Source organism: Camelina sativa, chromosome 10, assembly GCF_030686135.1.
Source record: "Camelina sativa cultivar CO46 ecotype springtype chromosome 10, ASM3068613v1".
NCBI lineage: Eukaryota > Viridiplantae > Streptophyta > Magnoliopsida > Brassicales > Brassicaceae > Camelina > Camelina sativa.
The window spans coordinates 20,928,816-20,955,065 of NC_141889.1; the positions used below are offsets into that span (position 1 = coordinate 20,928,816).

A 26,250-nucleotide genomic window follows, 5' to 3' on the forward strand; every position below is an offset into this window, starting at 1 on the left:
AAAATATACCTATTTGGAATTATTATGGAAGAATCTCAACAAGTATTTCCTTACACTTTCAATGTCTCTTTGTAAATAATAACTAAGTAAGGATGACAAAGTTATAGAAATACAGTTTTTAACATATGAATACATAAAGGGTTTGTAATTGTATGTTAATTAAGTTTAATCAACTGTCAAACTACAAAAAACAATTTTAAGATTTAGTATAACTGATTAAACTCAAAAATCCCTAAAGTACAACTATGTGAAATTTTGGTGCAACTGCATTAATCGGTACAACTATGTGTGAACACGCAGTGTGAACGCACATAAGTACACGTGGCAATAATTTTAAGGTTTTTTCCTTTTTATCTTCAGATGATCTCTCAACAATTAATCGACTATCGTCGTTCTCTTCTCTTCTTTTCTTCTTTTCCCCTCTGAAACTTCTCTCATCATCTATGGTCCATCTAGATCTCTAAACCATGGAGCAATTTGAGGCGGATCCATACTATGCAGAGCAGAAGAGGGCGAGGAAGTTAGACGTGATGCGAACTGCTGTTGCCGATGGTGATTTGGGCATGCCTCTAGTATGCCCATGTGGCGAACGAATTGTCGAAGAGATCTCTCAAACAGAAACAGAGAAAAAGAGATGGTTGACTTGCATTAAGTATGAGGTAAATTTTATCAAATTAAATCTAATACAATTGAGAGATCAGAGTATGATGTCCGTTCATTGACATATTGTGCAGGATGATGGCTTGCATAGGCGAAAAATTTGGGTTGATGCAATTGAAGAAGAAACAAAAAGCTTAAGGAAGGATGTTGATAACCATTAGGAGAGATTGAGGGAATTCGAACCCCATCATACTCAGATCTATAATTTGAAGTTGCAGCTTAAGGACAAGACTGACGAGATTGCCAAACTAAAGGAGGTGGTGGATGGTCTTACCAATCGATTCGATGTCATTGAAAAATTGTGTTATGATTGATATTATCTACACTTGTTGGTTGTTTTAGAATTCTCTTGTTGTTCTATCTTTTTCTATGAATTCTCCTATTGAATGGTTCTGTTACGAAGGATACGAAGTGGTTGGTTTCCAGATAACAAACATAGTTTTGCGTAGTTTTACTAGTAATACGATGGCCAATCTAGGAAATAACATAGTTTTACTAGTAATACGATGACAAATCCAGGAAAATAACATAGTTTTACGAGTCTTCCTTCTTTCTGCTACTTCTTCTCTCTTCCTCTTCTTCTTCTTTCTTCCTTTTGCTACTTTCGAAGTACCCGGCTGCTTGTTTGGTAGATCTACAGGGAGTTCATCTTCTTCGTCTGCAGGAGCCTGCCATGAAACCAAATACAGTTATCACCTTATACTATAGTATTACCAAGTATTACTAGAGTCTCTTACCTTTGATTTCTTTTCATCCTTCACATATTCTTCCAATGGTTCCATCTTTTTTTCAAGCCCATCAATCTTGGCCAAAATGTTTTCGAAACGGATTTTCATATCTTCCTTCATTGTGTTTAGAAGATCCACCAATTCAATAGTATCTATTTTTGGTAGTTCAATGGCGTCTACTTCCTCGACCACCACATTCGCATTGTTTTGTCCTAACCGAGAAGCCACATCAGCTGTGTACATCTCCTCAAATAATACAGATAAACTTCTACGAAGACGCCACATCCAACTGGCAACAACGACATCATGGGTATCGTCTTCCTCAGCTTCTTCCATGATTCCATTGAGAAGAGGAATTTCTTCATCAATAGATGGAATCACACTAGCAACTTCCTGTGTAAACGATTAACTTTAGATACATAACAAAGCAATTTATACAAAGGATAAGTAACTGATTTTCTGTTGGTAGGATAACTAACCGTTGTTGTACCAAGTTTCTCAGTTATTTCCTGAAGTGGAAACCCTTTTTTGCCCAGTTTTCTTAAACTTTCTCCTGCACATCTTAGGACAGTTTTCATCTGCATCAGGAATTTCTTCAACGTACTGGTTCCCCAAAATTGGAATCGCCTCAAACAGTAAAAACTACACAACCCACATATAAATAAAATCAGCTTTAACTATAAGAAATATCAACAATGAAAAAGATTTTAAGGTTTTTAAACTAACTTACCTCCAAAGGAATACAGAAACCTGGAACAGGCCATAACGCAGCCTCCTTCTCAACGACCCCTCGAAAATGGCTCATTGTATGGGAAATCGAATTTAGCATGTGATCGAATGATAATCTCCCCCAAGGAAAAGTTTTACAAAAATCTAGATCATTTACCGCTCTCAGACAAAAATCATTCACACCCTTAGCATCTTTCCCCGAGTCTTTTGTTTTGCCTAAAATGATGCTTCCTAGAAACAAGAGGACCGCCATCTTCAACCTATCATGAGAACGATCAGGTTCCATTTCCTCAAGCTTTTTCCTCACGTCTTCAAGTCTAACCTTTTTTTAATTTCCAAAATACTTCCTTTTCATGGTGTTATTGCCGGCTCTCTTGTAATGAAGTGGATAGCTCCGACAGTCTAATCCAGACATCAACGTGTGTTCCCTCAGACTATAACGGATTGGTACACCATTTACAACGAACCATGCTTCCTTCTTTTTTCTATTTTTACCGTTCAAAGAAGGAGCATCCACATTCCCATAAGCTTCTGGTTTGGGTCCCTTGGCATGTGGAAAATGTGACTGAATTGTGGATGCTTCTCAAACCAATCACTCTCATAACTAGTCAGTGGATGCTCCAAGGTTTTTAGGAATGACAAAGTTTCATAAATATGACACCTTGTCGATAGCTTGATTTTCTTGTTGTACTCACTCGAATTGAAGTGCATTCCTAAAGGTTGCATCGCTTCTGTTTCCTCCTCTGATTCCTGCAACAAAACCAGTTTTAGCTAGTTATACCAGTTTTAGAACATACTAGTTGTACCCATTTCTACTAGTTTTACACCCAATAGTTTTACAAGTTCTGCTAGTTTTACAAAACACTAGTTGTACCAAGTGTTACTAGTATTAAACAGACTATTTCTGCCAGTTTTACCTAAATATCAAAAATCGTTCTCAATTCCAATTCCAAAAACAAATGCTAGTACTTACACTTGAATCAATGTGGTCACTTCCGGTTGTACTTCCTTCAATATCTTCTTCTCCTTCTCCGTCTTCTTCTCCTTCTCCTTCTCCGTCTTCTTCTCCTTCTCCTTTTTCGTCTCCTTCTCCGTCTCCTTCTCCTTCTCCATCATCTTCTTCTTCTTCATTACTTGAATTCAGAGAAGTGGATCCCTCGTTATCTACTCCTTTTTCTCCTTCTTCTTCCACTTTTTCTCTTTCTTCTTCCACTTTATCTCCTTCTTCACTCACAGAAATGGTTGGTTCTGGAACAGGAATAATTTGCCCAAAGATCCAATCCCCCTCTCCTCCTATTGCCGCCGAAATCAAACCTGAATCTGCTTCTTTTTCCTGATTCGCGTTATTCGGAACCCCACTCTCTTCTTCCACCGGAATAATTTGTCCCAGATTCAAATATGTCCCACTCTTCCCCTTCAATCGAGAGCTCCTTCTCGGCATGCCTCTTGTTTTCACCATCTTCTTATTCGCTTTATCTCGTGATTGAAAGATGAAAACCCTAGTTAAGTTTCACCCAAATCGATTGATTTACTCGAAGAAGGAGATAGCGGTTTTTAAAAAATAAAGTGTGAGTAATGTTTATTTTTTGGCTTTTCATTTTTTTTTCCGGTTTTGTGAGTTAGATCCGAGTAGGATTTGGTCGGGTGGATATTATTCAGGTTTTATGTGTAATTATCTTGAGTTTTTGTGTAATCTCATTTTTTCGATTTTTCAAAAAATCAGACATAAATTCGTTTAAATAGAGGGAGTTTTGAGATTGTCAGAAATCTTTTAGGGACATATGAGATGAAAACTCTTTTCTGAGAACCGTATGTCCGTATTTATAGATAATTGTGTTGGTTCGTCAGCCAGAAGGACCGAAATGCTTTCCCTTCCTTTTAGGTAGCTACTTGGGCCTTAAAAGATGTTGTCGGATTGGGCTTTGTGTAGGGATGTGGATCCACCCCTAAAAGTATTCCCCCACCCCCCCCCCCCCCACCTTCAGTTCATAGCTGTGGAGCGGAGAACTCTATGTGTTGCTTCGGCGACGAGCTAGTTGTCTAGCAGTCTTCTTAATTCAGGAAGTTCTGCTTTGTTGCCGGTGTCTGGAAACCAAAGGGTCTCGAGTAAGACAAAGGACGGGTATTTTCAAGGTCTCAGGAAGACAAAGATCTGGATAATGGAATGTCGCATGTGACGTATCTTAGTTTTCGAGGCGGCCTGTCCAATCATCGCGCGTGAAGGCCGTTAGCGCGTGAAGTTCGGCATCCCAAACATTGCCCTTCACCTCGAATCCATAATGATGACTCCAAAAAATTTCTCGCCCATAAATACTCCTTCTCTCTAACCATTTCCCACACCTCGGCTTTCCTCTTGCTATCAGGTATTATTTCTATTCCCCTTTGTTTCTTCTCTTCTGTTTTCGCCTGTCCTAGTTAGTATTTGTATTTTCTGTTGTGGCTTCCCCCAAATTTGTATCAACTGACCCTTCTGCTGCAAGTCACCTTCAACGAGCTACTTCCTCTTGTTCCGGAGGTTCAGCCAGATCTGTCCGCCGTAGGGTCGCGTCTCCTACTTCGGGACAATCCTCCTCTGATTCTTCGTTGACGAACTCCGATATGGTCGAGCTTGCCATTCTTCAACGCCGTTTGTTCTCTGATTCAGCTGTTTCTAGCTTGTTTGCTCTTTGTCGCCAAGTGCCTTCTCTGATCAAGGAACCTTTGATCGGTGAGGAGTCTTATCCTGACGTGCACGAGCCTCCTCTCGTGAGTTCGAACATGTTTTCCTTCGTTCGCCGATCTACGCTGAAGCTTGAGTTGGCTATTAAGGCAGTTTGTCTCAGATAATTGAGTGGTCAACCGAACATCTTGATTCCGCCCTCTTACCAGCGACCTTGGGATGCTCCCCCAGGCTTCATATGGCCTCTGAGAAATTCTTTACCGATTGTGGGCTTACTTTTCCGCTCCCCTCTTTCCTGATGACGTACTTCGTCAAGCGCAAGGCGGCCATTTCGTAGTTCTCCCCTGCGACTTTCAGCAACGGGTTAGGCCTTTCTATCATGGCCAAAGCTGCAGGTGTCAAGCTCACTTGTGATTATCTGGAGGAGCTGATGACCCTTAACCCGGCGAATCGGAACAAGACTCCGAGAATTTACTATTTGGCCTCGGTGAAGAAAAGAACTCTCGTCGAAGGTGCCAAGGGCAAGACATACAACTGGGGGCTCTTATTTCTTTCTAGAAGTCGTCCCTGGGGTCGTCGAGGACTCTTCTTTCCCTTTGTTCTCTAGGTGGAACCCTTCGCCCACTAGCCGACCATTCTTGCTTATTTATGCTTCCTTCGTTCCCGTTTAGTGACTTAACTCTTATGTGTTTCCTTTTTGTTTTCAGTCATCATCCGTAGGTGTCTCCTTCCTTGCCCTCCTTCGTTTCAAGCCGAGATCGACACAATCAAACTGTTCTGTCCTTATATTTGGTCGGGTACCGAAGCGAAAAAGGATCGACCTAGAAAAACTAGAGCTCCGTCAAAGAGAAAGAAATGTAATTCTCGCTGAGTAAACCCATTGTTAATATCCCTTAGTTTCTTTTTTTCTTAAACAGTCTTTGTCCTTGATTTATCCAGCCGAAGCGATGGGAAGACTGAACATGACCATCCCTGATGCATCTGCCCCCTATCGCCAGAATCCCAAAGCTGCTCCTTTGCCTCGTCGGGACTCTTGATCGGACACTTGTCCTGATGCTTGTCCCGTTGACGCTGGCCCGTCTCGGAATACTTCTACTCCTCAAGGTCATTGATCGACCGAGGTTCGTGAAGGTAAACAGCCCGTCAAGGCCAACTCTCTTCCCCCAAATCGCCATATTGGTCCTGTCGAGACGCTTCCCTCAAAAAGGAAGGTTGACAAAGCTCCCGGTCGTCAAGTCAAGGTGGTCAAAAGTCCTCAGAAGAGGAAGGAGGATGCTGGACAGGAGCGATCCGATCCTCCAAAGAAACCAAGAACGACGGACTATTGTTGGGACTTTTCTCACAACTCTGCCGCTCGTCCCTTACCGGATGACTCCCAATCCCTCGCCGAGCTTTTCCGCAAAATTCATTTTGGCTCTGGTCGTCTATTGCCTGTTGAGCAGATGAAGGAGGAAGATGCAGTTACCGAAGTTTTCCAGGCTGTGTACGAAAAAACAGTTTTCATAAGAAATTTGAAAGAAATTTTCTATGAAGTATAATTGTGAGAAAGTCATAAGAAATTCCCTTCGAAATTCTTTCAAAATCTAGAGCCATAAGAAAATTTGTAAGAAAATGGAAGGAACTAAATAGGAATCAAAGCGGTACAAATTTGGTAAGAAAATTTCCTTCCAATTTACTACAAAAACTGTATCGAAGCAATTTCATAATAAAAATGGGTAGAAACGTTTCTTACCAATTTCATTTTAATATAAACGTAACCTACAGAATTCATACAATCTAAATAAACCTAGATCTATTTTCTCCCCTTAAAACATTTCACGCCTCCACTCAAACCTAGATCTGGAGAGTCTTCGTCGCTTTTTTTTTTTCTTTGGTTGAGTTCTTCTCTTCTCGTCTTTGGCTGAGTTCTTACTAGTGGTAAGCTGCGGCAAGGAAGCTAAGGAATCTATGGAAAGGAAGGAAATCCTCAGGGAAGCGATACTTTCTCTGACTTCTCCGATGATGGGTGGTTTATTTCAGTTTAGGTCGGTTTGTAGTCCTAACCAGACCAGTTGGGTTGATTTGGTTATGTTTTATGTTTAAAAGAATAATAATTTGATATAAACTGATTTTAAATTTATTTGTAAATAAATTGATTTTTTATATATTATTCAGATTAAACATTAATGATTATTTTATTTTTATTCAATTTCGGAATTAATATTATTGACTGTTTACTGACCTATCTCTTACTTTGAATAATTTCTTGAGTTTAAGGCAAAAAACATGTTGCCACCGAAGACAGTCCCTTGCAAAACTAATAAATCTAATTTAGGGAGAGACTAGACATTTACCAATGTCGTTAGAAAAACGGTAAGAGATATTGATTTGGTTTGACCCTAACTCAAAAGTGTGATAACATTGTTGATGAAGTTACTGGAGCAGCCTCAACATATGTAGAGACTAGTGGGTGTTATAGAACCTTATGAATGAGTAGAAGTGACCGGAGTATCAATGGCCATAGCTAAGAGAATGGGACATGTAGTAGATTTCGTAGGAGTAACTTGAGAATCTGTGAACACCACATATTGTTAGCAGTAGTTGTATAAGAGCTTGTTACAATCGTATATATAACGGTTGCAACACCTACATATATCTATTAAACTTTGTTGGAATCCAAGAGAATTTAACATCCACAGAAATTACAATTTCTTTATTACTTAACGACAATCCTATGAGGGAATCTTTTGTATCACTTCACCTAAACCAACAACTTTGCCTCTCCTTCAAGGTTGGGTCTAGTCTAGGTTTTTTAGTAACCCAGCTAAATCCAACATGAAAATATAAACGACTTGGGATATTTTAAGAGTAACCCATAGCGTAACGAAAGTGAGAGTAGACATACCTAAACTTGCTTTAGAATTTTATAGGGCAAATAACAAATAACTATTCATCTTCTTTATTCAACTTATAATCTCTTACTTATCTCTCTCAAAATCTGGGGTTTGATTGGTTACCATAGTTAAAGCCAAAAGTAAACCAAATCCCATTAAAGTTGAATTAAACCAATTTTAATCCAAAATCAATCAAAGGCCTTGAATGGCATCTAATTTTCTATTAGTTTCTAGGTTTTGGTTATGCAAAATCCACTTTTTTAAGCCATTCACGATTATAAAGAAAAATAGATTTTCAAAAAATTAGGAAAACCAGATTTTGGAGAATTTTGATAATACCTTCCTAAAATCCATAAACCACAATTTGTGGATTTTTCAACTTGGCTTTTTTCTGTTCCTTTTTCCTATAATATTTTTATTCGAATTTTATTATTAAAAAATATATATAAAAACCAAAAACTAATTAAATTACCATTCGAGATTTTGCAAAAACTAATCTACATCAAAAATCAAAAACTAAGAAAACACAAAAAAAACCAAAATCTGAAACTTATTTTAAAAACCAACAACCATTTCATGGCCAAAATTAACTCAAAATTCAGATTAATAGAAACTTAATCTGAATCATGTTTAAACTGAAGTTAGAATAAACCAAAAGATTGAACTAAAAGTATATTAATTGTAATCCAAAATAAGTCAAACAAAACCGGTCTTCTTGTTTAAGATTTTGACTTTGACTGATTACAAAACCGATCTCTTAATCTACAATGTCATTATTACAAAATGTAATAGTGGTGAGGAAAGCTACGAGTTGTCGTTCTGATCTACGTTATTGCAATTTCCAGTCACAGTGTTTCGAGGACCATTTTTAAGAACATCGACTAAGTTCACTTCAACAACAAGAACAACAACAACAACAAAAACATCAAATCCAGCCACATACGTGTCTTCTTCACTAAACATCCAAGCCATTTAACTTAAACCAGTTTGACGGTTTGGGAGTAGTGTTTTGATTTTTTAAGATGTTACATTATGGTTTTGATTTTTGAAGACTAGTTTGGTTTTCTTTAGGTAACATAGACTACATGTTAAATTGACTATTGTTACATTATTGACCATCTTTGGACTATTACATAGTTTAATTAAATTGGCATAGAAGTGATGTCTCACCAATACATTACTCTAATATAATAATTAAAATTATTTTAGTAAGAAGACACAACACCTGTTTCACTTTAGTTTGGGTTCATCCACTAAAGAGACCTTTCACTTTCGATTCATTCAAGATTGTTTCCTTTTAATTTGATAGGAAAATCATAGGGATCTCACAAGAATTTTTTGTTATAAAAAAATAGAGAAAAATTTAATAGATAATTGGTAAGAAAATAGTAAGAATGCTTATCTTACGAACATTTTGGTAGAAAAATAGTTAAAAAGTTTTTTTCTATTTTTCTACGAAATTCTTACGAAAACGTTTTTGTATGATATTGGTAAGAATTTTCCTACAAAATTCCTACCAAAACCGATTTCCTTCGGGCGATTACCTCCACCATTTTATTGTCTTGGCGAGATTGATGTGTTTTGTTTTCATAGCTTGGCTATAGTTTTGTTTCTTTTTCACTCTTTAAAAAGCTGAGAAATAAGGCTGAGTGCAACAATGTATGAACTAATCCTCCACATCTCTATTAAACTTTGGCCATTATTTGTTTTTTTCTTTTTTTAGTGGTGGTTTGTTTGTTTGGTTTATTTGTTTGGTTGTGTGGAGATGTGGAGGAATAGTTCATACATTGTTGCACTCAGCCTTATCTCTCAGGTTTTGAAATTAGCTACACCACCAACCAAATAAACCAAACAGAAAAACCACCACTAAAAAAAACAAATTATGGCCAGAGATTAATAGAGATTTGATGGATTAGTTCATACGTTGTTGCACTCAGCCTTATCTCTGATAACAGGATTTTCACCAAGGGTATCAATTCCCTATGTAGTTGCAGTACAAAGGGTTATCAATCCAAATGGTTGTTTATGCTAGCAGGAAGGATGCAATCGGAACAATGCAAGTCAAGCCAAACAAAAGATAGTTTTAATCTAACAATCCTAGAATAAATAAAGAAAGAATAGAAACAAGAAACCACACCACCTAAATACTCGATGCAAGCATTCGAGTACAGGATCGGGTGGGGTGATCGAGTAAGCAAAGAAGGTATGAACAACTCGAGGTGTTACTCGAACCAGGTGATCGTGTACCTGTTTGGGTAATGGATCGAGTGATGAATAAAAATGCAAGCAATTAAAATACGAAAGCTTCTAAGGATGCGGTAATCGAATCCTAAGTGTTCCTGACCAATACAGATGTCTTACATGCCTCAAGCAAATATTCCCTAGACAATGAATCTCTAAAACCTTGTCAAAACACTCTCGTGATAGAAATAATCAACCTTGATCACTCCCCTACCCAACTCTCGTTGGAGAAACATGACCAAGCAGACAATAAGAACCGATTCATTATTGTCAATAAACCCCTTACTCATCTAATCTCTTAGGCTAAGTGAGTAAATCTCTAGCATTGGTTGATTCAAGCATTTCATCTACACCTCTCGGTGGTAAAACACCTTAGATCTAATCTCACCCTCTCGGTTTGTTGACAGCATTAAGAACACCAACCTAGAAGGGAATCTATAAAATATATACAATCAAACTAAGATATCCTAACCGATCAAGAACACAAAATCATCTATCCCATCCCTAGAAACTTTGCTACACTACTCCGAAATCATAGCAAGAAACATAAAAGCATATATGAACGAAAATTGCATTGTGTTAAAAGATAGAGTAGAGAAATAAGAGTACAAAATAGAAATTTAAAGAAATGACAAAAAGATATAAAATAAATCCTAACAAAAAGTGAAAAGTGTTTTGAGTCGCTCAGTCCTCTCACAGAAGCTCTCGCTCTCTGGTTTTTTGGGTCTGCGGCGTGCTCGTTTGCGAGGAAGAAGAGGGGGGTTTATATATGGAAACCCCTTTGACCTAGCTTCCCAGTCCTGCCCGAGAGTCTACTCGATGGGGTACACAAGGATAAGGTCGGGTTACTCCTCGGGTAGATCTTCGGGTTGTTCTTCCTGCTCTTGGATCCTCCTCGATCGTGTTGGGGTTCAGACTGTTCTTCCCGCTCGATGGCTCCTTCGGGTACATGCTCGGATCTGTCCTTGTTTCTCCCCATTTTAGGCTCTAAAGCACCTGTTTTCATCCAAAGTATGCAAATGCAAGAATGCAACACCCTAAATGGCCTAAAAGTGAATTCCTACAGTTAATGACCTAAAAATGCTAAGGTAAGGGTATAAACAATGCAAAATATGGACAAAAAAGGATGCTAAAATCATGTAAATTAGAGAGTTATCAATCTCTCAGCTTTTTAAAGAGTGAAAAATAAACAAAACTATAGCTAGGCTATGAAAAAAACACATCAATCTCGCCAAGATAAGGAACCTTATAAAATGGATAAAATAATTATAGGTTTAAAACAGGAGAAATAAGATGTACAATATTTGCACAGTTAGACAAAGACTAACACCTCTTGGCTTTTTCGTTTAACATGTTTATCATTGTCTTCGAAGCCGTCTCTTAGCTGTCGTTAGTATTGAGATTGTTTATGTTGATATATTTTTGATACAAATCAATCTCAATATCACTAAATTGATACTAACAAAATATATATGTTTGAGTTGTTCATTTCCATCTCTTCGCCATCAAGCATGTTAACAGGTGAAATATTTTTGAGCTTTTGCTTTCGTGAATGATATTGAGACTTTTTAAGGCTTTTACCATGGTGAATTGATGGTATTGTTGTTGCTTTTTTAAAATCCTCTGCTAATTTAAGAATCGCTAGTCCCGACATATATAACATGTGGCTGGATGATTTTCTCAAGTTCAGCCTGTTACAGTATAAATGATTGTTCTTGGTGTGTTTTGAGTTTGTTACAGTATCTAAGGTTGTCTTGTATTCTACAATGTATCTTCCTTGATTTGATTTATGATGAATGGTAATGTAACTTTGTTGTGAATTTTTGTATACAGTCACTGAAGGACACCGACAGAAATCCAGTTAGCGATCGTAACCAATTATACAGTCAGTTAACTCTCTCATGTAAAATTGTTTCAGAAATCTCATGTGTTTGTTCTTTCCAAGATTTAATATAATTCACCAAGTGGTTTGGTTCACTATTTATCTTGGTCTGCAATCTTTGGATGTGGTGTTCCAAAGGTGCAGCTTTTATAGTATAGTGATTGAGAAGGTGGTTCAAACAACACTAGACATATGGAGGCAATACAAATGGAGGCAATAAAAATCCTAATAGTTAAAGCTTCTTCCTTTATTCCATTCTTTTCTCTGTTTCTTGACAAGGTTCAATAAGAAAGAAAGAAGAGAATCTAAAGAAGGAAGATAAGAACCAGACATAACCTTGGCTATGATTCTTGTCTGTGTTAAAGGTTCCAACGTAAAACCTTTAATATCCTCATTACAAGAAACAAAGACCAAAGCATCTAATACTCTAACTCTAAGAATCAATTTATGAATCGATGAAATAAACTAACACATCCAGATTCTTATATACAGTCTAACAATAAACCAATCAATGAACTAAACCAACAGATGCAGATTCTTCAACAATCAATCGATGAACTCCAAATTTTAAACCAAACATCAAGATAAAAGAGACTAACATTTGAATGAGTCTTAGACGTCTCGGAAAGCGGAGATCCCGAAGATGAAGAGAAGAAATTAAGAGAATCCAGGTTGAGAGATTGTGAATTACAGAATTTATATAGGAAAAAAAATCTCTGGCAGATATAGGTAATGGAGAAGAACTGATCAACACATGATTCTTAACAATCTCAATTTCGATTCTTAATGGGGGCGGCGGGGGGGGGGGGGGGGGGGAATACGTAGATATATACTAGATTTGGATAGATATGGGTACTAAATGGGTACCGGATATTATCCGATCCGAACCGATACCAAAAAGTATATACATTCAAGATCCAACTAATATATTTTATAATATCTACCCCCGATCCTAACCGGGTTTTTTTTGGTTCGGTTTCAATAGAAGTATTTCGGGACGGGTATTTTGCCCACTTACACATTATGAAGAATTTATCACACACAAAAAAAACATACTTTCTCGGTGTACACAGCAAATGTCATTTTAACACATTTCCACTAATTTAAAATATCTTAAATTATACATATATACACTACTATATAATAAGTGATTAGTTATTTAAATTCAATAAAATAGTTTTGTGTTAAGGATAAATTAGGAAACTGAGTGTAAAATCACATTAAAATGTAGAATGACATTCTTTTCACAAAGAAAAATATGTAGAATGATATCTATACTAGTATTTTTGCAGCAGTTTTTGGTCAAAAATATTTTTTTGGAAAGTTTTTACATTGAATGCTATTTAATGCTTATATTCATATCCAAACATGTTTAGTTAACTTTCTCTACTATTCTTATAACCAAACACAATTAGAATATTTTAAATATTTATAAATATAATGTTCTATAATTAATATAGATATTTAGAAGATTTATTTAAGATTAAAAAATAATTATTCTCATATCATCTCTTTTTGATTTTAAAATTTAAATATAATGAATCATCATATAATACATAAATTTAATAAAAAAAAAGTGTATTTTTCCTGCATATATTGTGATTTGAATTTTTTGAAACAAACATATATTACTCATTTAATATAAAAAGTGCGTGTTTAACATACATATGTAGTAAATTTACTGTATATAGTAAAATATAAAATTTTAAGAAGCTTATAATTTATAACTACTATATCTAAACTTAATAAAAAGTTTAAAATTATAAATCTTTAAACATATTAAATTTCAAAATTACACAAACGAGTTATATTACATGGCGGGTTATATGACACTACAGGATTGAATTAATAATACTATAAAATAAACTATCAGTAATATGATATTTCAATACGGGTTAAATCTTCATTTAAATGTTTTAACAACACCAATATAAAATATGTCAAATCAAACTAATTTAATTAAAATTGAAGTAAAGAAAAATTATTGTGCGGTATACCAAAGTTTATATATTAAATCACTAAAATTAACAAAGAGTATATTAGCAAAATTAGTATTAAAATAGTAGATTAACAAAAAATAAAATAAAAACAAAATTTACCCCGCGGTGTACCGTGGGTCATAATCTAGTTGTTTGTAAAACATTTGGAAGTATTAGTGAGAAACGTGATCATTCAATTAAATTAAATGGTGGTGAATTTACGAAGACTGTTCTATTGGGTTGCCTCTATTTTCCTTTTATACATATAGCTTTCTCATGTTTTTCACAAAAACACTTATGCTTTTTGGAGATTTTTTTAGTTAGATAATGTTTTCAACTCTGAACGCAAAACTAATTGGTGTTTTATTGATCTTGATGATCTATATTTTTCAGATTGTATTATTATTGGTTACATAATGTTTAGGTAGATAATATAAGTCATGTATTAGTTTATAAAATAAACAAAAAAATAAATAATTTCTTGATCGGTGTGTAGAAACTTCAAACATCAAGTATTTTAAAAAACAAAGGGAGTGGTTTTTCTATGAAAAAAAATTATCACAAAATTTGTTCTTTAAAAAACTACACAAAAAAAAGTTTGTACGATAAAATTTTAGACTTCCAATTGATCCAACTTATTCCAACTAGCAAACCACATTAAGACAATATAAAAATTTGATCCAAATTTAATAGAATTATAAATACTTAATTATTTTGAGCCCAATTTTAACTTGATTTAGCTAGAAAATACCAAATTGGGCTCCAATTTTTGGTCGATTAAAGATATCATGATAAAATTAGGGTCAAAATTTGTGTTTGAAGTTCAATTAAATTCATATCAAAATTAGTGTCGGTTTACTTGTCGTAATTATTTGTGTCAATTGATGGCTTGCGGTTTTAGATTAGAAAATAAAGATTTGGATATTTTTGTTACAAGCAAACTTTTTATGGTAATTTTTGAAAATTTTAAAAGTTTTGTGCAGAAAAAATAAGAAAGTTAACCAATTTTCTATTTCACTCGATGAGAAGCCGCATAAAATTTATTATACGGTCCGTTAAATGTTATTTACAACTGCATTGATATATATGAGCAACATAGTGTGTTCAAATATATTGTTTTGTATTCTCCAACGCAAATTTGCTAGCTCGATCAAACTAGTGAGTATTTGGACTGCAAGGTATGTTTTTGCTTCAGAATATATAAGATTTTAGCCCATTAAAACACTTTAATTTCACTCTTTTTTATCTTATATTTTATTCTTTGGTATAATAATACTAATGTTTTCACGTCCGGCCCGGACCGGCCGGTCCGACCCAGAAACTTCATTGGTTCGGGTATAGTGCTAATAACCGGTAGTAATAAAACCGGCAAAATCCAGAAAAAACCGCTATTAATCCGCGACTCGGTGAACCGGTTGACCCGCGGGTTAGCGGTTCAAAAAAATCTACTTGATTTTTTAAAAAAGTATAGAGATTCACAGTTTCAATTATTTTTAGAACATTTTATTGCTTATACGGCAACACACATAACTCACAACACACCTCTCGTCTTCAACTTCTTTGTCATCTCTCATACTTTGGGTTAGAACAGTTGGTTGTCTTTGGAGACATTTTATTAATGTTCTTTATTTTTTTATTTGGATTTAAAATTTTTAATCATTTTATTATTGTTATTAAATTTCATACTTTGTTAAACATGATATTCTTTTTAGAAATGTTTATTTTATATAAATGCATTAAACATATTTTACTCAATTGACCTTTGGTCGAACCCGGTTGACCCGATGACCCGGTAACCCGAGAGCTAGTCCGGTTCACAATCTGGGTCGGATTATAATACTATGCGATGACTGCCTTGCAAAAACAGCATGATCACGAGGTTTTAACTGTTCTCATATATGTTTCTCAGCACCGAAACATATATGAAAACCGTCGGTTAAAATTATATATTGAATGGATGAACTTAGCATTAAAGTATAGGAAAAAAAAAAATAGTCCTCGGTTTCTTTCAGTGATTATATGAGTAAAATTTACTAAGAAAACACAACCAGTTTCTAAACGTTGAATTAGCTAACTTTCGTACTAAATCGGAGATGTTTTGTTACGTATATATGCTGCATGCTCTTAATTGTACTGATACGTACGTGGGAGAGAAAGGCACGTGTGAAGAGCGGAAGAGAAATGTGAGTAGAATGAAGAATATAAATAGAGATAAAGGAGTATTGTAAACACATCCTGCGTGATCATTGAAGTTGAGAGTTTGTTAGAGAGCCTGTGTTCATGGAGATAAAGGAAGGAAAACTGTAACTCCGATCTTATCAGTTAGGGTTCATAGTTTGTATTAAGGATTGAGAAGAGATAAGAGAGAAGAGATCACACCTTCAAACTTATCAAATGGTACGTTTGTGGTCACAGATCAAAACAACCACCATGTATCTCGTTGCAGTTCCAGTTTTCACAGGTGCGAGATCTGATTTGCGTCCTTGGATTGATTAGATGGAGAATCGTTTTGTGTTGGGAGATTACACAGATTTTGAGAGATTACACTTTCCACATGGCTTCATCGAAGGCAACGCATATGCGTTTGTTCGTGGTGTTGAATCAGTGATGCCTAACTGGAGTTGAATAGTTGTTCTTATAGAACCTCGAAGGCTCAAATTTATATGCAGGCAATTATCGAAAACACGAAACTGGACTACGTAGTCGTACATAAATGGTTATACTAACCTAATCAAACATCTTTAATCATAAACACACATGTCATAAAGTCACTCATGGAGTGAGGCAATCTTATTTTATTTCGTACATAAAAGGTTATACTATAATCACACCAAACATTAAAACACAAACACACATGTCATAAAGTCACTCATAGAGCGACACAGACAATTATTTTATGTAAAACACGCACACCACTGAGTACCAAATTAAAGAGTTTGGTTGGATCAACATGGGAAGTAACAAATGCATCTGTGATATGGGAAGCGATAGTTGCAAGATCCATGTCGTGCTCCCTCGAGGTTAATGCACTGATTCTTGCATGCATTATTGTTTCCACAAACTCCTGACCATGTTCCACTTGACCTCTCGCATAACTTTGCTTCCACCATTGTCGGCGTTTCTGCATATATATATATATCAAGGTTAACCATACAAAAAATATCTTATTCAGAAAAAGAGCAACTTGATTGCTCATTCTAATACGTATATAATAAGATCATATACTCACCAAGACAAGCGAAGAGAACCAGAGTAGCGAAAAAAAGGGCGGTGATAGAAGCAAACTTAGCCATGTCTATTACAACTTCCTTTTCAAAGTATGTGTAGCGTGAGAAAATAAGCACAATATCAACCTATATTTATAGTGAAATGATGGTGAGTTTAAGTCTTTTACTTTTCATCTTACAATTAGTGTGTTACCCGACAAACTATAAACACTTTCTTCTAGTAAACAATAGAAGATAAGATGTTTGACTAGTTCATAAGTGGGTTTATTAATCACGTTTCAGACTGCCTAATATTCTAAGTTTTTGCCAGTCTTTTACTTTTGTTTTGGTCGCCCTGAATTTCTTTTATCAAGTTTGCACTTCTTTTTTTTGAGTCAGTACAACTAGTTTTTTTTAGATGTTGATTTTGGAAATTCTCATTTGGTATCTTAATCTATGTTTTTTTAGTAGTCAAACTTGATCAGTTAGTTATTTTTATTTTACATATGGTTATTCAAAGAATAAAAATTTAAAATTATTTGTTTAATGTATTACTTGATATTCCCTCTGTCTCAACCACATTAATGTTTTGTATTAAGAAAAAGTTAAAGCTAAAGTTTTATTTATAAATTAGTTTATAATTACTTTTTAGTACAAAGAAAAAATATAAATTTTAGATAGCATGCCATGTGGTAAGTGCATAAAGTAAAAAGATCGTTTCAATTTTTGTAATGTATAACATCAATCTTTTATACCATCTCCAATGATTTTTCCTATAGCATTAATTTTTATACCATCTCCAACAGTTTTCTCTAACTTAAATAAAATAGAGGGAGTATAAATTAAATGATCAAATCATCCCTGCCCGACGAAAACTTCTGTTAGAATTATTTTATGAACGTATAAAACGAGTTTTCGGTACATGTTTTTTGATTTATCTATTTCTGTATGCATGAGTACCTCTGAAATTCTTAATATCCAGTGTTATCATCAACTTTAAGTTATTGATCTGTCGTTTGCTTTATTTACATTCTTTACTTAATTTAAATATACATATATATATATATTGATAAGCCATATTTCAACTATAGCTTTACTGTATTTTTGCAGATTCGTTACGTAACTCATCACTCATCAGTTGTTGTGGATTTGATTTTTAAATTGTTACAGTGACTTTATCCTCAATTTGACCTAAGCGGCTGCTTTGGTTTGAGTTAGTGCTATATATCATTCATATGAGGTGGCAGAGGCTGGTTAACTTGGGTAAATTATCAAACATATTTGAGAAGAACAATTGTTTTTGGTCATGGTTGAGATAAACTCGTTGAACTTTAGTGTGAGAGAGAAGTGGAAACGAGAATCGTTATCATTACGACATTATCACATTAGATAATGGTTCACAAATTTTCCATGTAACGATTACTATTTTTTATCCTACACTTTTTTTTTTTTTGTAATTTGTATCTTATGGAAGAAAAAATGTATATAAAAGGGTAATTCTATGATTATGAAAGAAATCTAATGACAAAATTAAAAAAAAAAAAAAAGTCTGAAACCCTTCTAAATACGTCCAAGTCCCTTCTACAGAAAGATCATAACAATACATGTACAAATAATTCTGCTGGACCAATCTTACAAAAAAAATCGATGTCGTATGGAAGTTTTGTTAAAGGAGCTATAAAGGTTGGACAAAAGATAGAGATATGACTAAGCATAATTTGGAATTTGGATTATTTTTTTACTAGGTTCATTGCATAGTATAGAGCTAAGATAGTAACATATCTAGGACTTTTAAGGATACCTGATTGGTTATCTAGATAGTAACATATCTAGGACTTTTAAGGATACCTGAGTGACGATGACAAAGCGTCCAAATACTATAATGATATATGTCACCGGTCTGTATTCTTTTTTTGATTTATTTAAATTATCTATTTAAATAGGATTTATCATTGGTTTGAGTTAAGTTCAAAAAAATCTTGTCGTGAATCAAAAGATTGAACATGAGCTTGTTGTGTCCGACTTAACTTCAACTTTTTGTAAGTTGAACATGAGTAACACTGCTACCTCATTAGTATTGTAAAATAATCATTCGTTCCCTACGTTTTATAATAAATATCAATTTGATTAAATTAGTCCATATTTCTGGTACCTTTTTTATAAAAAAATTTGGCTGGTATTCCAAAATAATGTAATGTAGGCTATTGATTTACGAGTATATATGATGCTGAATTTAAAAGCTTTAGCGGTTTTAAAAAAGTTCTTTAATATACCATTCACATAGTAATTTGCTAACAAACTTCGAAGACTTTAAAATTTGAGATAATACGGAGTTTAAGTTGCTTTTGGACTTCATTTTTCAACGCGAGTTTTAATTAAAAACAATAATAATGTTGTACTTGTTTTACGGTTATGAATCGTTTTGAGTTTTTGACTGGTATGTGATTTAGATCTTTCTTAAATCCGTCACGATGGTGATGTCGGTATATGCTAATATGACGTGCTTCACAAGTTGTGCATTAGCCTTTTGAAAAATATGGGTCGTTGGTAGGATGAACTTTTCATGAAATAATTTCGGAGGCACAAGCAAAATCAATTGTCTTGGAAAGGAAAAGTTAGTGTTACCAAAGAAGTGTGAAGGAAGGGTTGAACGATCTTGTTGTTAATTCACTCAAGCTCAATGCTAATACAAGCTTATGTTCATAGTTTTTGTTAAAGGCGGTTTTTGGATAACGGCGAAGTTTTAGGGGATGTGGCTAGCTAATACAATATTATACTCGTTGTGAAATTGTATTTTGTTTGGTCGCAATCTGTTAAAGTCTTTTAAATTTGGATTTATACAAGCTAAGTGTGTTTTTTTTCTTTTTGTCATACGCTAAATGTGTTTAAGAGACTTTAGGTTGGTTGTAGAGCTGAACATAAATTGCTGTTTCTTGAAGCTAAATCCTTACCATCAAAAAACCTTATCTTTGAAGAGTGTTGGCACCTTTGTTTTGGGATAGTTTTGGTGGGCGTTGCGTTGTATGGTGGCCATGCTGTACTGGATCGGCTTGCATCGAGGAAAACGATTGTCGAGTTAAAATTATGCTCGGTTTGTAGTTCTGTGAATAAAACTATGAATCATGTGCTCTTCACTTGTTCCTTGTTTGTGTTAATCGCCACTATCAATTTAGTATGTCGAAGTTAGCTGGATTTTATAGAATCTACGTAAGAGCATGAATAGATTTGTCTTCGATGGGTTTCTTTTTCAGGCTAAAACGGTTATTGCTTAAGCTTTTGAGGATGCACGGTTATAGTTTGTTACTGATGCTAATGCTGAGAAGAACGTTTTATTGACTCTCTTACCGTTTTTTTTTAATGTGTTATGCAGAGCCTTGTATGTATATGCACATAACCACATAAGAAAATGTTTAAAGTCAATGAAGAGTCTTACTCTTACAGATCAAATCTTGGTTCAATAAACTCTTCCTAAACAATACTTATTGGCTCGTTAATTTGCTATGCAACACGTAGGCACTGCAAATAAAAGAAGCTTTGCCAAAACAAAGAAAAAGTATGAATAGACTGTATTTATAAACCCATAAAAAAGATTCAGTATCCTGAGTTCTGCAGAGTGATTGATGCTGGAGCTTACTTGATTATACAGTTGCTGCTTTGGGGGATAGAAAATCGGAGATCTTGCTGGTGTAAAAATCGGGTTGTATCTTGTTATCAGGGCTTTCCAACATTGAGATTGAAGTAACACCTTCACGTCCACAAAAAAAACATAATGAATTAAAATTTTGATTGACCTTAGATGTTTACACCGAGTTAGTAGTGTTGATAGAAAATTAGTTATACCCGAGAGGACGAGGAGAGTTTTGCAACCGCCATTTTGCCCGAATAAAATGTCAGTGTCCAGTCTATCACCCACCATGCATATCTGTGACTTCTGAATTCCAAATCTGCAAAATACAATATTAGTGAATCAACATTTCAATGCTTAAAGATGTCATTTGAGATTCTTTTTGATCTTCCACTTGTGGTATAAATAAATGGTTTTATTAGCACTTGGACAAGATTAAGGAAATAAAGAAATAAAAGAAATCAGAAGAAATAAGGATCATGAGAATCTGGAAGCCTTACTTGTCTGCTAAATAGTCCATCATAAAAGTTGAGGGTTTTCCAACAACAAGAGGCTCACGTTGAGTGGATCCAACAAGAGCACCAACCATAGAGCCACCACCTGAGACCGGTCAAGGATGAAAAAAAAAATGGTGAACATAGACAACAAAATAACTTCTACGACACTATGTTATTGTAAGTTTGTAACTAGCCTTTTCTATCATAGGAGAGGAGTAAAATCCAATTTCTCAAACTACAACTAAATAAAAAAAGTTGAAAAAAAAAACATACAAGAAGCCAACCTGCCCATTCTTGAGCATCAGTAAGGTGCGTGACAGCATCTCGGTTTGTCGCAATGAAAAGACAACCCGGGTTCTCACGGATACAAAGTGTTCCGTACCTTCCATTAGAAAAAAGATATTAGATCACCAAACGCAGAACACAAAGTTCTTCTATAATGCATAGAGCAACCACAAAGCAGCAAAGAAATATCAGTCCTGAAGTGTGGAAGGCAACACATAATTGGAAGACCTACTGAATTTTGTAGTAGTTGAAATAGCGATCAAATCCAACCACAACAGCTCCCACCTGGAAAGCAATTTCAGTAAAACTATGCTCAGTCTCCCTCTCAGGAACAACAAATTCATGTGTTCTTGTAAGTTGAAAGAGAAACAGAAACATAAAGGAATCAAAGGTATAAGAAGGATGACATACATCATGTTCATGCTCCATTAGGAATCCTGGCTTCAATTCAATCTGTTTTTTACCATCATCCTGTTTTTCAAGAGCTAAATGTTCAGATTACGACAGTTTTTTCACAAAGTAAAAGGGAAGAGATCAACACAAACACAAATCCGGGAGGCTACTAAGGAAGGTCACGTATACATACCGGCCCTCCAAGGTATTGAAAACCAGCAAGTTCAAGCTCTTTCAAGATACCTTCCTCACCAATCACATAGACCTGAATATAAACACGCATCAGAACTTGCAAACAGAAACGTTGTAGTCTTTACATTTGATTATAAGACGCAGTGATAACTGAATTTTGAGTCTTGGTTGAATGAAGGGCTTACCTTCTTATCTTTTGGGAAATTAATAGACTGTAAGTAAGCAGCTGCAGCAAAAGATGAAGCAAATATCTCTTCCTGGTGGGATAAATGGATTGTATAATTAAAAACAATTATATATAGACTTAAAGAGCACCTAGAGTAGCTAGATTGTGAACTAACCTCGTTAACATTCAGACCAAGAGTCTCAAACTTTTTGCCATACTGTTTCCTAGACTTTGTTGAGTTGTTTGTGACAAAAACCAACCTCTTTCCCTAGAAAGGTTAAGAATAATACCAAGAAAAAGCAATTGATATGTAATGGACGAAACTATCAATCAGAATTAAGTGGGAAAGCTGAACCATCCCACACTTAAAAACAAATCGATCAAAGAGATTGCTTACCAACCTTGGCACGAAGCATATCAAGAGTTTCAGGAACTCCCTCAATCAGTTTATCTCCCTTCCAGATTACTCCTTCAAACACACAAAGAATAAACAAAATCAAAGAGAGAATTCAGCACATTTCTTGGATATATTCCTCTATCATCTAACTAAAACTAAGCGATTACAACATTTCATTATGTGGTTTTTTTTTTTTTGCTATACTGACCGTCACAATCGAAGATAAAGGTTTCGATGGAATCAATGAGCTGATCAGCGTTCTCAAGCTGCTTCGAGGCCATAGCTCTTGGAGTCATACTGGAACTCGTCATTTGTAGAGGCTTATGGTTGACTTTACGAATGGAGCCGCCGCAGAAAGAAGAAGAACGATATCCAGATAGCGTTTTGAAGGAGAAGAGTTGTTTAGAGTTTGGTAAGAGCGAAGAAGTAGAAGAAGAGACCTGTGAAACGGCTGAAGCAACTGATCTACTCATCAGCATTTTTTTTTTTCTCTTTTCTTTTCTGTTTCCGCTTCTTTTGGTATATTTCTTTTTAATTTTTAATTTTTGTTTCTGTTTCTTAAACGTGTCCATGGATGATGATGCTGACGTGGTAAATTGGGTGGATGTGGTAGAAGATATCATCCGATTAATTGGATGAAGAAGAATCGATGGATAAAAATAAAGTGCTCTTTTAGAGACAAAAAAATTGGCATGTCACATGTGACATGTTATGACTCTTACATTAAAAAGCACCAACCAAAACACACATATAATGGTATAGGATGAGATAAGCTCACAATTATAGATGTTATAAAAACTATATATAAAAAATGAGTTCGCCCTAGTTTTATTTTCTCTCTGGCACAAAGCTTGAGAGAGTCATTGAAGTTCATCACCGCCAGCAGCTCCGCCGTTGCTCTTCCATCGTTTGTCTCCCCCTTTCAGATATATTCTTTTTGACATGAAGACAACGCCTAGATGAGTTGCCTCCGCCGTATATGTTTCCGGCGAGAATCTTTCCAATCTCTCACTTGTTGTGATGATCTTATGAAGTTCCTATTTGAGCACAATCTCATGTCTACGATGCAGTTAGTTGTGACCTCGGTCGTCTCCCCCATATTGGAGTCACCAAATCTGCTCATTTTTCTTTCGTCTTTGCTTGTTCCGGCTATGCTAGTCATAAGTCGAGATGGGTTGTCTTTGTTGTCTGTGCTTTCCCGACGAGAATCTCATTCATTCTCTCTCACTCGTTGTAAAGCTCATTCATTCTCTCTCACTCGCTGTGAAGATCTTGTGATTTTTTTCTGTACCGATGTTCTCGCCAGATCGAGATCTCTCTCGAGAGCTTCCAGATCTGTTACTAAAAGTCGTATGGTTGACATAAGGCCCTGCTCAGATGAATTTTCTAGTGATGGTCTTACCGATGAGAGAACCTTTCCCCATGTCACTCCATCACTCCGATGTATCGGGTTTCCGCCGCCGAGACACATGCTCGACTCTTATGCGAAGACTTTAATGGCGATGAAATTTCCGTTAATCCCGCAGATGAGGTTTGTCCTACAAGACCGGAAAGTTGCTCCGATGCTCTTGGTTGCCTCTCCGGTTAACCGCTGCACCTTGAGTTGTGATACCAATGATAGGCGAGAAACGGCGGAGAAACTAATCGAAGTGGGTCAGAATCAATTATCCTGGTCTTTGGGCCAGAGAAAATATTTCATGTTATTGCACCTAATGAGTCCATTAAGATTTCTTTTGTATATGGGCCTTTCCTGGTTTTTAGGCCAGTGTTTAGTTTGCTTGTTATTGGGGATAATAAAACAAACAATTTCAAGTAGGATAGAGCACTGGTGGAGCAACACACGCTATAAAAGTACTTCAATTTCCTCATTTAACGAGAGTGCTTCAATAAAATTTCCTCTTATAAGGAGAGATTTTTTTTCAAGATTTGGTTGTTGTTGTTGGCTCTATTGCCCTTCCTTCATCTCTACTCTCTTGACTACGCAGTTTCTTCTTGACTCCCGCTCTTCGCTATCCACTTGGTATAGATCTTTCAACGTGGTGCGGCAAGGTGGTTGCATCTTGGACCCTTTCTCGGGCACTCGACTCTTGGGAATTCATTTCCACCCTACATGATGTCTCCCTTTCCAGGGAGCTAATGATTCGTCATTAGTGCGAGTTAGGTTTTTAAAAACCCGTCGGAATCTTTGCATTCCATTGTGGCAATTTGTTTTTTTGCAACCGGTGATTCGTTCTTGGACAGCCTTTCGGCATCTCATGTGGACTATACGCTTTGTGGTTCACCCTATCTATGTGGCTTGTATGCCCTTCTATCTTCTTAGTATTAGTTTATGTTGTCGTACTTTATGTTTGTATCTTTATTGTCATGTTGGGATGATGTGGTTTGCTAGGAACCTATTCATATTTGCTTTGATATTTTTCCATGTAAGTGTGTTGACGGTTGTAAAGACTCATCTTAGAGGTGAGCTTTTGTCACTAGCTTAATGAAATGGGATTGTTTGAAAAAAGAAAAGGATGAAATAAGCTCAAGAGTCAAGAAGGCAAAGTGCCTAAGAACCGCTGATGATTTCAAGTGAGGTCATTTCTGTCTTTTCCCGTTGGTCTATAATTTATAATTTTTAGTACTTAGAAACGAGATAATCATTTTCATTTTATGTGTTTGAACTTTAAAATATTTATGTAAAAATATTTGATGATGAATTATTTTTACACCAATTAAAGTGTGACACACGAACACATTACAAGCATGAACGAACACAAACAACCCACTCCTTGGAAAAAAATTTAAACAACACATTACAAGTCATTTGAAAAAGTATAGTGTACGAAAAAAATTAAATTGGAAAATTTTAAATCTTGAGTTGAAATGGGTAAGAAGGCCAATCCTTGAGATCATCTTCTTGCCTTCGAACCTTGAAATCATCATCATCATCTACAACACTCTCATCTAAATAATCACTATACTTCAACAAAAACGCTAGCACAAGAACAACCCACTCCAAGCAGAACATCACCACACACAACCCACCAGCGAGTTTAAGTATCACGGCACCGTCTTCTTCCAAAACATACGATTCCAAGAACCTTAAGAAATCCCCTGTTCTCGTGAACGTCAGAACAGAGACCGCGCCTTGGAATATGGCCGTGAGGACTGTGGCTACCATGTGTGAACCGTATAATCTGTCGCTCGTGGTTGCGGTGGTGGAGGAGGCGAAGATCGAGCAGCCGGAAACTGCGGTGGCGATGGTGAGAGCGTAGAGGAAGATGAGGGAGAGACCAGAGAGTGATGGGAAGAGACGGAGGGAGATCGTGAGGAAGATGCAGCTTGAGGCTGAGCCTAAGAGGATGTAGTTGCAGAAAAGGAAGATGTTATGTGTGTTGCTTTTCGATTTCGACATTCCCATTTTATCGAATTTGAGGAAGAGAGAATTGTGTTTTTGTTTTTGTTTTTTTTAGTGGGTTTGGTTCTTGAAGTTTCTTGATTAGTCCACTTTTTTATATGCAACAAATTTGAGAAAGCGATAAAAGCTGGGATTTTGTTGGGATTATAATAACGGTTTTATTTTATTTTTTGAAAATATGACCGTTATGACGTAAAGGGCGAAGACAAAGAATTCAATTAAGGTGCAACGGCTCGATAACTTTTTAATCTTTGTTTTCTTTTCTTAATTGTGTTTGTTGGGATTATTAACGGTCGTATTTGTTTCTCTATGATTTTTTTTATGTCAAATTGTTTTCA

The 26,250-nt window shown here is 35.6% G+C and overlaps 3 protein-coding genes and 1 pseudogene across 4 annotated transcripts; all 4 read right to left on the reverse strand.

Annotated features, from left to right (window-relative positions):
- Window positions 1–1,886: 1,886 nt before the first annotated feature.
- Window positions 1,887–3,576, reverse strand: LOC147936308 (uncharacterized protein At3g43530-like; annotated as a pseudogene).
- A 12,935-nt stretch (window positions 3,577–16,511) lies between these two features.
- On the reverse strand, window positions 16,512–17,089 carry LOC104719312 (defensin-like protein 3). The gene is made up of 2 exons (XM_010437205.2): window positions 16,981–17,089; window positions 16,512–16,872 (listed from the first exon to the last, which is right to left on the reverse strand). The coding sequence occupies exons 1-2, from the start codon at window positions 17,042–17,044 to the stop codon at window positions 16,697–16,699; spliced, it is 240 nt and encodes a 79-aa protein (XP_010435507.1). The 5' UTR covers window positions 17,045–17,089; the 3' UTR covers window positions 16,512–16,696.
- A 3,267-nt stretch (window positions 17,090–20,356) lies between these two features.
- On the reverse strand, window positions 20,357–23,179 carry LOC104719313 (phosphoglycolate phosphatase 1A, chloroplastic). Of its 2 annotated transcripts, XM_010437207.3 has the most exons (12): window positions 22,721–23,179; window positions 22,517–22,584; window positions 22,291–22,383; window positions 22,135–22,206; window positions 21,951–22,022; window positions 21,776–21,835; window positions 21,597–21,649; window positions 21,364–21,461; window positions 21,083–21,182; window positions 20,798–20,901; window positions 20,592–20,702; window positions 20,357–20,489 (listed from the first exon to the last, which is right to left on the reverse strand). In XM_010437207.3, exons 1-11 carry the CDS (start codon window positions 23,133–23,135, stop codon window positions 20,596–20,598), a joined length of 1,242 nt encoding a protein of 413 aa, XP_010435509.2. In that variant the 5' UTR covers window positions 23,136–23,179; the 3' UTR covers window positions 20,357–20,489; window positions 20,592–20,595. The 2 variants fall into 2 exon arrangements, with proteins under 2 accessions (XP_010435509.2, XP_010435508.2); XM_010437206.2 differs by having other exon boundaries at window positions 20,357–20,702.
- Window positions 23,180–25,185: 2,006 nt separating this feature from the next.
- LOC104719314 (uncharacterized) lies at window positions 25,186–26,017 on the reverse strand. Its single transcript, XM_010437208.3, has one exon. The coding sequence runs from the start codon at window positions 25,913–25,915 to the stop codon at window positions 25,361–25,363; it is 555 nt and encodes a 184-aa protein (XP_010435510.1). The 5' UTR covers window positions 25,916–26,017; the 3' UTR covers window positions 25,186–25,360.
- Window positions 26,018–26,250: the final 233 nt, after the last annotated feature.

Coding starts and splice junctions, on each gene's coding strand:
- LOC104719312 (XM_010437205.2), bottom strand. CDS start 17,044: ATGGCTAAGTTTGCTTCTATCACCGCCCTTTTTTTCGCTACTCTGGTT. Junction 16,873..16,980: donor GGTTCTCTTCGCTTGTCTTG/GTGAGTATATGA, acceptor ATATATATGCAG/AAACGCCGACAATGGTGGAA.
- LOC104719313 (XM_010437207.3), bottom strand. CDS start 23,135: ATGATATCTTCTACCACATCCACCCAATTTACCACGTCAGCATCATCA. Junction 22,207..22,290: donor TTGGTCTGAATGTTAACGAG/GTTAGTTCACAA, acceptor TTATCCCACCAG/GAAGAGATATTTGCTTCATC. Junction 22,023..22,134: donor ATTTCCCAAAAGATAAGAAG/GTAAGCCCTTCA, acceptor GTTTATATTCAG/GTCTATGTGATTGGTGAGGA.
- LOC104719314 (XM_010437208.3), bottom strand. CDS start 25,915: ATGGGAATGTCGAAATCGAAAAGCAACACACATAACATCTTCCTTTTC.